The sequence below is a fragment of the Bos javanicus genome, chromosome 3 (genome assembly GCF_032452875.1).
Source record: "Bos javanicus breed banteng chromosome 3, ARS-OSU_banteng_1.0, whole genome shotgun sequence".
Lineage (NCBI taxonomy): Eukaryota > Metazoa > Chordata > Mammalia > Artiodactyla > Bovidae > Bos > Bos javanicus.
In genome coordinates this window covers 1,722,109-1,735,623 of record NC_083870.1, presented here as the reverse complement: position 1 = coordinate 1,735,623, position 13,515 = coordinate 1,722,109, and the positions used below count along the sequence as shown (strand labels likewise).

Sequence of the window (13,515 nt, the reverse complement as noted above, 5' to 3'; positions counted from 1 at the left end):
TTCTTCTTTTAAGAAAAGGAAAGAAAGGAAAATGAAATGTGTATGTGTGTGTGTTGAAAGGACTTGGAGAGGAGTCTAGAAGAATACACACAAGTACTAGCCTTGGCCACCTTGTTAGCACTAGGGTGCAAGGAGGAGATGGTCATTCTTTATTCAGGGCTTTATTGTTTAACTCACTACAATGATTCAAAAACCCAGGCAGCTACCTTATGCAATTAAAAATAAAATCCCACTATGTAGTGTAAAGGGGGTAAAATGGAGGAACATGATCCATTTCTTTGGTTTAAAGTATGGCTAAAAAGTATTGCTACCCACCAGTGTGGGGATCATTTCTTAGAGTAGACACAGGCTGGCTCACTAAAGGTTTTCCAACAACTGTTTGACATTGAGTCTCTGGGCCTCATCTACAAAATGAAGATCCTAAAAGTAGGTGATAGTTTCAATCCTTCCAAAATGATAGACTCCAATAATAAGCTATTTGTATAAAAAGAGTGTTATTGTGGGACATATTTCAGAAACAATAGAACCTGATGAATGGTGTGTTAGAGCCAAGGTCTGGGGAGATGGTGGTGTGAAGTACTTCTACTGATTAGCTGAATTTAGAGCTGGAAAAGATGCCTGACTTGTAAGAGTCATGATTTGGCCCTCAGCATCACAGCAAGGCAGTTAGAATCTTTCCAGTAGGATCTAGGATTGCCATTTTTCTTCTCTTTAGTAAGTTTTCCATGAAAAAGAGAGGAGCTGGTGTGAAGGAAAGAGCACTGGAGGAAGCATGGACAAGAATCTCCAGAGATGACCCCCAGGGACCACTCCAAATCAGCCTTGACCTCTGTCCTGGGGAGCTGTATGCCCAGACAGAATCGTATTTGGTTCCAGGGGGAGAAGCAGACCCCCCAAGCCTCCGGACAGACCAGATGAGGGGAGAAGTCTTAGCTCTTCATTAGGCATTGCTTCCAGTTTTATCTTGCCACCAGGGTGCCTCCTCCTCACACCCCACCCCCCCCAGCCTCTTCCTATCACCCCAGGAAGGAGGAAGCACTCACCAAGGACCAAGAGATAGGCACGTGACTTGGAGACGCCACCCAGATCTGACGTTAGCAAGACGGAGCACTCATAGGTGCCATTGTCATCCATGGTCAACTGGTCAATGGTGATGGAGGCATCTGACTGCTCGGCGTTGTTTGATATTCTAGCACGATTCTGATAAAGTTCACCGTAGACATATTCTTTGGTCGAAAATGCCCAGATGAGCACGCTTTCCTGGAAAGAAGAAGAAATACCACTTGGTCTTCGGCCTAAGGCCCTGGCATGATGCTGCAGCCTGTCCTGTCTACCCTCACCAACCGTCCCCAGGCCCAAATGTACTGACAAGCCGACCCTGCAGAACAAAGAGCTCCACATATGGGGCCCACTCATGGATTCCTCTTATGATCTATAGTACTAAAAGCCCGGGGCACTGGAGGAGTCAACCTGCCTGACTTCAGGCTCTACTACAAAGCCACAGTCATCAAGACAGTATGGTACTGGCACAAAGACAGAAATATAGATCAATGGAACAAAACAGAAAGCCCAGAGATAAATCCATGCACCTATGGACACCTTATCTTTGACAAAGGAGGCAAGAATATACAATGCAGAAAAGACAATCTCTTTAATAAGTGGTGCTGGGAAAACTGGTCAACCACTTGTAAAATAATGAAACCAGAACACTTTCTAACACCATACACAAAAATAAACTCAAAATGGATTAAAGATCTAAACATAAGACCAGAAACTATAAAACTCTTAGAGAAGAACATAGGTACAACACTCTCCGACATACATCACAGCAGGATCCTCTATGACCCACCTCCCAGAATATTGGAAATAAAAGCAAAAATAAACAAATAGGATCTAATTAAAATTAAAAAGCTTCTGCACAGCAAAAGAAACTGTAAGCAAGGTGAAAAGACAGCCTTCAGAATGGGAGAAAATAATAGCAAATGAAGCAACTGACAAACAACTAATCTCAAAAATATACAAGCAACTCCTGCAGCTCAATTACAGAAAAATAAACGACCCAATCAAAAAATGGGCTAAAGAACTAAACAGATATTTCTCCAAAGAAGACACACAGATGGCTAACAAACACGTGAAAAGATGCTCAACATCACTCATTATCAGGAAAATGCAAATCAAAACCACCATGAGGTACCATCTCACTCCGGTCAGAACGGCTACTATCCAAAAGTCTACAAACAATAAATGCTGGAGAGAGTGTGGAGAAAAGGGAACCCTCTTACACTGTTGGTGGGAATGCAAACTAGTACAGCCACTATGGAGAACAGTGTGGAGATTCCTTAAAAAACTGGAAATACAACTGCCGTACGACCCAGCAATCCCACTGCTGGGCATATACACCGAGGAAATCAGAATTGAAAGAGACACGTGTACCCCAATGTTCATCGCAGCACTGTTTATAATAGCCAGGACATGGAAGCAATCTAGATGTCCAACAGCAGATGAATGGATAAGAAAGCTGTGGTACATATACACAATGGAGTATTACACAGCCATTAAAAAGAATACATTTGAATCAGTTCTAATGAGGTGGATGAAACTGGAGCCTATTATACAGAGTGAAGTAAGCCAGAAAGAAAACCACCAATACAGTATACTAACGCATATATGTGGAATTTAGAAAGATGGTAATGACAACCCTGTATGCGAGACAGCAAAAGAAACACAGATGTATAGAACAGTCTTTTGGACTCTGTGGGAGAGGGAGGGGGGATGATTTGGGAGAATGGCATTAAAACATGTATAATATCATATAAGAAATGAATTGCCAGTCCAGGTTGGATGCAGGATACAGGAAGCTTGGGGCTGGTGCACTGGGATGACCCAGAGGGATGGTATGGGGAGGGAGGTGGAAGGGGGGTTCATGATGAGGAACACGTGTACACCCATGGTGGATGCATGTTGATGTATGGCAAAACCAATACAATATTGTAAAGTAAATAATAATAATAATAATTAAAAAAATTTTTTTAATATTTAGACAGAAAAAAAAAGAACAAAGCAGTTCCTCAGAGTTATCTGTGAGGCTGTCTCCCAGGCTAAAGTCCTTAGTAATGTCCCAAAATAAAAGTTAATTCACAACCAAAAAAAAAAAAAAAAACCCAGGGCAGGTAGGCACTTCATACCAGAGGCTTTCACCTCTTGTAACCTATGGCACCTCTTACTTACTCCATTTTAGTTCTGTTCTCAAACCTTTAGTCAACCAATATTAATTGAGTATATAAGATGTCCAGGCATTGTGTGGGGCAGTCATCCATGGCTTGCAACCCCCCTTTATTTATTTGACTCTTACCTTTGGAATTTGTTTATTCATCAATATACTCATCATTTATCAAATAAAACATGGTACTAGCTAAGATCACTACTTTTGAGCCAGACAGCCTCAATTCAAATCCCAGCTCTGCCACTTAGTAGTTGTATGATCTTGAGCAAAATATTAGAGGAAAACAATAGAATGGGAAAGACTAGAGAGCTCTTCAAGAAAATTAGAGATATCAAGGGAGCATTTCATGCAAAGATGGGCACAATAAAGGACAGAAATGGTATGGACCTAACAGAAGGAGAAGATAATAAGAAGAGGTGGCAAGAATACACAAAAGGACTATACAAAAAAAGACCTTCATGACCCAGATAACCATGATGGTGTGATCACTCACCTAGAGCCAGACATCTTGGAATGCAAAGCCAAATGGACCTTAGGAAGCATCACTACAAACAAAGCTAGTGGAGGTGACAGAATTCCAGTTGAGCTATTTCAAATCGTAAAAGATGCTGCTGCTAAAATGCTGCACTCAATATGCTAGCAAATTTGGAAAACTCGGCAATGGCCACAGGACTGGAAAAGGTCAGTTTTCAATTCAGTCTCAAAGAAAGGCAATGCCAAAGAATGCTCAAACTACCGCACAATTGCACTCATCTCACACGGTAGCAAAGTAAAGCTCAAAATTCTCCAAGTCAGGTTTCAACAGTACATGAACTGTGAACTTCCAGATGTTCAAGATGGATTTAGAAAAGGCAGAGAAACCAGAAATCAAATTGCCAAAATTTGTTGGGTCATCAAAAAAGCAAGAGAATTCCAGGAAAACAACTACTTCTGCTTTACTGACTACACTAAAGCATTTGACTGTGTGGACCACAACAAAGTGTGGAAAATTCTTCAAGAGATGGGAATACTAGACCACCTGACCTGACTCCTGAGAAATCTATATGCAGGTCAAGAAGCAACAGATTGTACTAGACATGGAACAGTAGACTGGCTCACAAATAGGGAAAGGAGTATGTCAAGGCTGTATATTGTCACCCTGCTTATTTAACTTATATGCAGAGTACATCATGAGAAATGCTGGGCTGGAAGAAGCACAAGCTGGAATCAAGATTGCTGGGAGAAATATCAATAACCTCAGATATGCAGATGACACCACCCTTAAGTCAGAAAGTAAAGAGGAACTAAAAAGTCTCTTGATGAAAGTGAAAGAGGATAGTGAAAAAGTCAGCTTAAAACTCAACATTCAGAAAACTAAGATCATGGCATCTGGTCCCATCACTTTATGGCAAATAGATAGGGAAACAATGGAAACCCTGAGAGACTTTATTTTGGGGGGCTCCAAAATCACTGCAGATGGTGACTGCAGCCATGAAATTAAAAGATTCTTGCTCCTTGGAAAAAAAGCTATGACCAACCCAGACAGTTTATTAAAAAACAGAGACATTATTTTGCTGACAAAGGTCTGTCTAGTCAAAGCTATGGTTTTTCTAGTAGTCATGTATGGATGTGAGAGTTGGACTATAAAGATGGTTGAGCACCAAAGAATTGATGCTTTTGAACTGTGGTGTTGGAGAAGACTCTTGAGAGTCCTTGGACTGCAAGGAGATCCAACCAGTCAATCCTAAAAGAAATGTTCTGAAGTCCTAATATTCATTGGAAGGACTGATGTTGAAGCTGAAACTCCAATAATTTGGCCACCTGATGTGAAGAGCTGATTTATTTGAAAAGACCCTGATGCTGGGAAAAACTGAAAGTGGGAGGAGAAGGGGACGACAGAGGATGAGATGGTTGGATGGCATCACTGACTCAATGGACATGAGTTTGAACAAGCTCCAGGAGCTGGTGATGGGAAGCCTGGTGTGCTGTAGTCCATGGGGTCACAAAGAGTCAGACACAACTGAGCAACTGAACTGAACTGAACTGAGTGAAATATTTGACTCCTTTATGAGTCTCTTTCTTCTTCTACAAAGTGGAGATAATGATAATAACACTTGTATCATAGGATTTTTGTGAGGATTGAAGTAGATAATATACGAAAAGCAAATGGCATTGAGCCATGGGCTTAATGAAGCCACCTCAGGTAAGCAAGTAGAGAAATGGCAAGCCCCCAAGCTACTTAATTGAGAAAGTCAGGGAGAGGTCAGAGAGATAAGAGTGGAAGCCAAGATAAGACTATCAGAAAGCCAAGAGAGAGAGATTCTGAGATGGGGGAAGTGGCTGATCATTAGAAAAGCTAGGGAGAAATGAAATAAGATGAGGACAGAATCAGTACATTAAATTTAACAAAAGAGAAGTTGCTGGTGATTTTGGTGGAGTGTTAGGGGAGGAAGGCAGACCATGCTGGGTAGGGAAAAGAGTCAGGTCTGAGGTCTGCATGTACTCTTTATGCAAATCAGGAAAAGATACTCTAGTTGTTGGACAGACACATCTGTGCCAAGCTAATGGTGATCAGGTCCCCTGGGCTGGGTACCCAGATGCATAATTCACCCGGTCACATGCCACAGCTCTGGTAGGAACAGATGACTCTCAGGAAACTTGGCTGAGACAGGGAGGAACAAGAAAGCAAGAGATGAGGACCTGTCTTGAGCTGTGGATGAGTGCATGGATGTTGGTCTTTCTCAGTTCAACTTTTTTTCTGACCTACTGGTTACAGCTATCCTAAGGCTTCCCCTTTCTTGACTCTCCCCCATGTCATCTCCCACTCTTGCTAGTACCTGTCACAATAACCTCCTTGAGGGCATAGATGTAATCCTTTTCTCTGCACTCTTACTTGTTATCAAGTAACAGCAAATTAAAATTAAAAATAGGGCTGTGACAGAACTCACAGAGTATTCTCACACCTAGACAGCATGTTAAAAAGCAGAGTCATTACTTTGCCTACAAATGTCTGTCTAGTCAAGGCTATGGTTTTTCCAGTGGGTCATGTATGGATGTGCAAGGTGAACCATAAAGAAAGCTGAGCACTGAAGAATTGGTGCTTTTGAACTGTGGTGTTGGAGAAGACTCTTGAGAGTCCCTTGGACTGCAAGGAGATCCAACCAGTCCACTCTAAAGGAGATCAGTCCTGGGTGTTCATTGGAAAGACTGATGCTGAAGCTCCAATACTTTGAACAGCTGATGAGAAGAACTGAATCATTAGAAAAGACCCTATGCTGGGAAAGATTGAAGGCAGGAAGAGAAGGGGCTGACAGAGGATGAGATGGTTGGATGGCATCAACAACTCGATGGACATGAGTTTGAGCAAGCTCTGGGAGTTGGTGATGGACAGGGAAGCCTGGTGTGCTGCAGTCGATGGGGTCGCAAAGAGCTGGACACAACTGAACGACTGAACTAAACTGAACTTACTTGCTCTCAACGTGATTGCCTCAAATCCTTTAGGAAGTAAGGGATCAGTCAACATAAGATCTTTAGTATTTATCTCAAAAGAGGTAAATTTATCTTTGTTAGGTGCCTGGCAGAGACCTAACATCTGGTTTGCTGAGAGAACATGTCTTCAGTTTCTGCAAGCTAATGGCAGCAGCTGCCTTCTCTAGGTTTTTTTCCTGGTATTCTGGAAACAGATAGGACAGGTACTCTGGCCCATCAGGGTCCCTTGGGCAACAGAGAGTAAGGTGCCTCAGGCCAAGAATTACTCTCCTTTCTCCTCAGCCCTGCTGCTCTAGGACTTGGGTGTCTTGGGTCATCCCTTCTTCTCTGTCAGGGAAAAGCTTAATGCTTTCTCTCTGAATAGCTGGGGATCTAATGCTAAACATGTTTGCACTTTAAAAGTAGAAGTAACTTTAAAATTGATGAATAAGGACTTTTCTGGTGGTCAGTGGTTAAGACTGTTTCCACGGCAGGGGGTGAGGGTTTGATCCTTGGTTAGGGAACTAAGATCCCATATGCCACTTGGTGTAGCAAAAAAAAAAAGAAAATTAAACCCAAAAAACTTGTGAATAGATGTCCCTCTCCTTACAGTTAAAGAAATGTGAATTTCATCAATAATGAGATATTTTCCCACTCATCAAATTCACAAATATCAGATAGTTTGAGAATAGTCTGAATTAGAGAAATAAGTGCCTGCACTGTTGGTGAACCTGAAAATTGGTCTGACATACAAAGAAGGCAACTTGACATTTATCAAAATTTTAAATTCATATAGCTTTTGACCCCAAAGTTCCATTTTAAAATAATTTATCTTATATATGAATACATATGTATAAACAATTACAATAGTAATTATAAATATATACCTAGAGACATGCATATATGGATATTTATTGCAATATTATTTGTAGTAGCAAAATATAGGGAGTAAAACAAATGTCCATCATTGGTACATATAGAGCATTCATAAAATGAAATATATAATATGAATTTTTTAAAAAAAGATAAATATAAATGCACTGACATATGGAAAGAGCTCCAAAGTATATTAAGAGGAAAAAATCCAAGTGGAGGACAGTGTGCATGAAGTTTATAGAAACTTACATATTCATATGTAAGTTCATATGTAAATATATGCCTATGTTTACATGTGATGCATCTACAGATCAGATCAGATCACATCAGTCGCTCAGTCCTGTCCGACTCTTTGCGACCCCATGAATCACAGCACACCAGGCCTCCCTGTCCATCACCAACTCCCGGAGTTCACTCAGACTCACGTCCATCGAGTCAGTGATGCCATCCAGCCATCTCATCCTCTGTCATACCCTTCTCCTCCTGCCCCCAATCCCTCCCAGCATCAGAGTCTTTTCCAATGAGTCAACTCTTCACATGAGGTGGCCAAAGTACTGGAGTTTCAGCTTTAGCATCATTCCTTCCAAAGAAATCCCAGAGCTGATCTCCTTCAGAATGGACTGGTTGGATCTCCTTGCAGTCCAAGGGACTCTCAAGAGTCTTCTCCAACACCACAGTTCAAAAGCATCAATTCTTCGGCACTCAGCCTTCTTCACAGTCCAACTCTCATACATGACCACTGGAAAAACCATAGCCTTGACTAGACAAACCTTTGTTGGCAAAGTGATGTCTCTGCTTTTGAATATGCTATCCAGGTTGGTCATAACTTTCCTTCCAAGGAGTAAGCGTCTTTTAATCTCATGGCTGCAGTCACCGTCTGCAGTGACTTTGGAGCAGGAGAAGGCCACCCCAAAACCTGGGAATAGCGGCTGCCTCTAGTGGGCTTCCCAGGTACTGCAGTGGGAAGAATCCCACCGATAATCCACCTGATGATGCAGAAGATGTAAGAGACCAGGTTCTACCCCTGGGTTGGGGAGATCCACTGGAGTAGGAAATGGCAACGCACTTCAGCATTCTTGCCTGGAAAATTCCACGGACGAGGAGCCTGCCAGGCTCCAGTCCATGGGGTTGCAAAGAGTTGGACACTACTGAGCACACACACTCACACACTCATACACACATACACACACACACACACACACACACACACACACACCTCTAGTGAGGGGAATAGGGGACTGGGATTCTAGAGTGGAAAGCAGATGTATTTTCGTGTATATGAATATATACATTTTCTGAACTGGCATAAAGAACCATTGGAAGGAAACACAAGAAACCAGATCTTAGCCAAAAGTGGTATTCACAGTACCAAATGATTGTGGCAGAAATACCAATAAATTAGAGTAAATGCGGCCCCCAAAGAACCAGTAGCAGTGAAAATTAGCCTTGTCTGGGAGAAAGGGGAGATAAGGGGATTAGGGTATGGAAACTGGGGAAGGGATGGGACAAGAGTGGCAAGGATGGGAATGAGACTTATCAATGTACTTCTTCATGATGTTTTAATTTTTGGACCATAGGATTACTATCTATTCCAAAATAGAAAATAAAATCTCCCCATACTCCCTGAAAGAACCCAAGCAGGAAGGAAAAAAAGCTACAACAAAATTTGGTCTCTGGGAGAGCTCTGTGTTAATCAAAAGTGATGACTGACTCAAATAATACAGTAAAGGTCCCTTGAGACTGGACGAGAGAAAGATGTTTGAGGGAAGGTAACTCTTTCAAACTAGAGATGGCACAGTACAGCCCTCCCTGGGTCCAACATTCACTGCTCCTTCCCCACCCAGCCCAGCCCGGGCATTAACGAGGTTTAGTCTGTCTAACTTGTATTGAAAGGTTTTGTAGTGCATGTCATCTAAGACAGGAGTCCCCAGCCTCCAGGTCACAGGCCGGTACTGGTCCTTGGCCTGTGAGGAGCCGGGCCACACAGCAGGAGATGAGAGGCAGGCAAGCGAGCAAAGCTTCATCTGTGTGTACAGCTGCTCCCATCACTCGCATTACCACCTGAGCTCTGCCTTCTGTCAGATCAGTTTCTGGAAAATAAGCTCAGGGCTTCCACTGATTCTCATGATGATGAGTTGTATAATTATTTCATTGTATATCAGAATTTAATAATAATACAAATAAAGTGCACAATAAATGTAATGTCTTGAGTCATCCCCAAACCACCTCCCACCCCGCAGTCCCTGGAAAAATAGTCTTTCACAAAATAGGTCCCTGGTGCCAAAAAGGTTGGGAACTGCTGCTCTATGGTCAGGTCATACTCAGTCCTATATGCATGCTCCCAGCATTTTAAGGATCCTTACCGTATGACTCCTTAGAAGCTTGTCCCACTGGATAAATCCTTCTCGGTTGGGGGAGGAAGTCTGGTAGGAGCATGGAAGGGTAACATTTTTCCCCCTCGCAGCCCGAAGAACATCCTTTGGGGTTTCCACAAAGATGCCATGGACAGTCACCCAGACTGGAAAGAAAGCAGGAAGTAAATGACATGGCATACCCACTCACTATCCACTGGATCTCCTCCAACCACAGCTCAACACACTACAACTGCGATCTTGGCCATGGCACACCGGCTATTCTCCTCCAAGCCTTGGGTGAAGACAAACACGTATAGCTTGGTTCACCCTGTCCCCGTCCTGCAGCATCTCAATAAAGTCAAGCGGCTTGTGTGGTGGGCAAAAGCCCGGCTTTGAGCCTCAGCCCCACCCCTCCCTTTAGGCATTGTGTGAACTTTTCTTAGCCTCAGCTCTCATCCAGAAAAAGGGACATTAATACTTTTCAGAACTGTTTGGAGAATTAAATGAGATAACATGCAAATGTTTTGCTTAATGCCTGGCACATAGAACACACTCAATAAATATTTCCCCCCATCTTTTTTGTTGTGATGATAATTCACTCAATATTTAATACATATTTATGGAGCACTTATATATGATAAATTTGAATAAGATTAAGTTAAGGTAAAGAGAGAGAGGGTACTCCCAGGAGCATTTATTCTATATAAGTTTATCAGAAAAAAAGAAAACGGTGAGAAAAAGAGTGTGGTCACACTAGCATCTCTCATCACATACATTCTTACCATGTGACATTGACTCTCCCCCATCGATACCTGGGGTCTGTGTCCCCTCCCCCTGAATCTGAGTCGGCCTGTAACTGCAGTGTGAGAGACGCCCATTTGGCTGAAGCTCTAGTAAATGGATTTCTTTCCCATAGAGTCTGGGTGCCCTTTGAACTGCTGATTTTTATGCTGTTTCTCAGGTGGGCAAGTCCATACTTGGGCCCATCAGCAATAACCCTCCTTATTGGTTTCTGTGTTAGGGGTTGGGTTCCCATGGATACAACATCTCTGTGTTTCCTACTCATTTCTATGTTGCCCTTCTGTATGTAGTAACTTTGATCAGCCCTCAGGTCTTCCTTAGGAGGAATTGCTCTGTATGTCGGTGTAGATTCGGTGTGCCTGTAAGGGTAGCATAGCACTGAGTTTAAATGCACAGGCTTCAGAGCTAGAATGCCTCTTTGGAATTCCAGTTCCTTTATCTGTTAAATGTGTAGCCTTGAGCAACTTACTTAAGCTCTCTGTGCCAGAGTCCTTGCTTGAAAAACGGGTTGTTTGAAAATTAAATAACATGAAATGTGTACTTTGTTTAGAATGATTCCTGACCCATGCTGCTGCTTCTGCTAAGTCACGTCAGTCATGTCCGACTGTGTGTGATCCCATAGACGGCAGCACACCAGGCTCGCCTGTCCCTGGGATTCTCCAGGCAAGAACACTGGAGTGGGTTGCCATTTCCTTCTCCAATGCATGAAAGTGAAAAAGTGAAAGTGAAGTCGCTCAGTTGTGTCCGACTCTTAGCGACCCCATGGACTGCAGCCCACCAGGCTCCTCCATCCATGGGATTTTCCAGGAAAGAGTACTGGAGTGGGGTGCCATTGCCTTCTCCATCTTGACCCATAATCAGTGCTTAATATATGACAGTTACATTACATATGTGTGTGTTCTATATATATATATATATATACATATTGAACAACTTCTACTTTTTCATCTAATAGTCTTTTGTTGAGGTGCATCCTTAATTAGAAATTAATCACAAGAAAAACCATCACCATCACCATGGATGAACTATTGTAAATAAATAATAATTACTAATGACTATACTAAAGAATAGATCAAGCGGCTTCCCTGGTGGTCCAATGGTTAAGAATCTGCCTGTCCATGCAGGGGATATGAGTTCAATCCCTGGTCTAAGAAGATTCCACATATGGCGGGGCAACTAAGCCTATGCATGCTAGAACCCATGCTCTGCAATTAGAGAAGCCGCCACAATGAGAAGCCCATGCACCGAAACTAGAGAGGAGCCCTTATCACCGCAACTAGAGAAAAGCCCAAGAGCAGCAACCGAGACTCAGTGCAGTGAAAAGTAAGTAAGTTAAATAATTTAAAAAGAATAGATCACTTTTAAAGATCATAATAACAGCGAGTTGAAGTCATTTTATGTGAGTGAGAGAAGAGACTGAAATGAATGGATGAGTAAGAACTCATAAAGAAAGGGAAAATATATTGAACAAATATAGAGTGCTATTTAATGTTATTTGTAAACCTGAGAAGGATTTTTAAAGGCCAATCCTGTGCCCTAAGGCACACTTACATTTTCCATAATCCTAGATGAGAATTTATCCTATGTTTAAGCACTTCATGCCAACAGCCATCACTGGGAATCCTCCATAGCTAATCTAAATCCTTCTCGCTGACTTCAGTGAGTATCCTCTTGTTCTGACATTACTGGCAACAAAGACATCTGGCTTAACTTCTTAATAGCCTCCCATCATAAACTCAGAGGTTTCTGATGTTTGTAATCACCAGCTTTCTCATTCCTAGTTCTGTAATAAACTGTAATAAGTCCAGTTCCTTTCACCTCTTCCCATAGGCTTACTGTGACCCACATTCTATGGAATCTTTGCATCCTATGCAGTGGATGAGGGAAAAGCACCGGGTGAGGATATCTAATCTATAATCAGAACACTAGGGAGTGGAGAAGTTGGTTTCTAGAGCTTTCCAACAACCTCCCTTTCTACTTTTTGTATAGGTCTACACTGGGCATGTTCTGGGCGACTGGAAAGAAGATGCCACCCTCTCCCCAGTCGTTGCCAGTCGCACATCCTGTTGCTCCTAACAGCTGTGTCTCTCCTGCTCCAGAAGTATTCTTTCTTTCCTCCTCCCTGCTGCTCTCCTTTCTTTTTTTTCCAAGGCTGGGCTCTTCCGATATTGATGAAGATCATCTGTCTAAGCTAATTCACCATAAGGTGTTAAAAACTAATAAATAGTTCAGGGATATGTTGACCTTCCCAAGGTATACAAATTGGGAGAGTAGGTGCTTTCACCTGCAAAGAAGGAATGAAAATCTCAGAATTTTGTGCCACAAGCACCACCCACGCGTGCCTTCATCCTAGTGCTCTCTCGTGAAAGGTTGTCACACAACGTGGCAGAGTGGCCAAAAGCACAGCCACTGAAGCCAACTGCCCAGGCCGGCATCCTCATCCTTAGTTTTCCTAGCAGCGCAACCTTGCACCACTTAATTAACTTCTCTGTACCTCAGGTTCCTTGACTATAAAATGAGGTTAATTATACTACCTAACTCAAGGCTGTGAGGGTTGGATAATAGCATATTTAGTATGCACAACCTTTACCCTGGCAGATAAGCAAGACCTGTGTCCACATTCTATATTGTCGTGTCTTCTCCTCTGCTACACTGTGCTTCTTTCATTTTCATATCCTCAGGGCTCAACAAAGTGCCTAATACGTAGGAAATACTCAATGAAGTGCCCTTTGCCAACAAAATGAATGAGTTACGAAGAACTTAAGTTTAAAAGATAGGTAGGATTTACAACCAGAGAAACTTAGTTGCTAGAAG

At 42.4% G+C, this 13,515-nt stretch overlaps 1 protein-coding gene across 1 annotated transcript in view; it reads right to left on the bottom strand.

Moving 5' to 3' along the window:
- GPA33 (glycoprotein A33) overlaps positions 1 to 13,515 on the bottom strand; it is a 52,687-nt gene that overhangs the window by 25,785 nt on the left and 13,387 nt on the right. Inside the window, exons 2-3 of the mRNA XM_061399501.1 lie at positions 9,910 to 10,064; positions 1,044 to 1,260 (exon numbers count right to left, since the gene is read on the bottom strand). Of these exons, the coding sequence (XP_061255485.1) occupies positions 1,044 to 1,260; positions 9,910 to 10,064 (372 nt within the window). The remainder of the gene's footprint in view (positions 1 to 1,043; positions 1,261 to 9,909; positions 10,065 to 13,515) is intronic.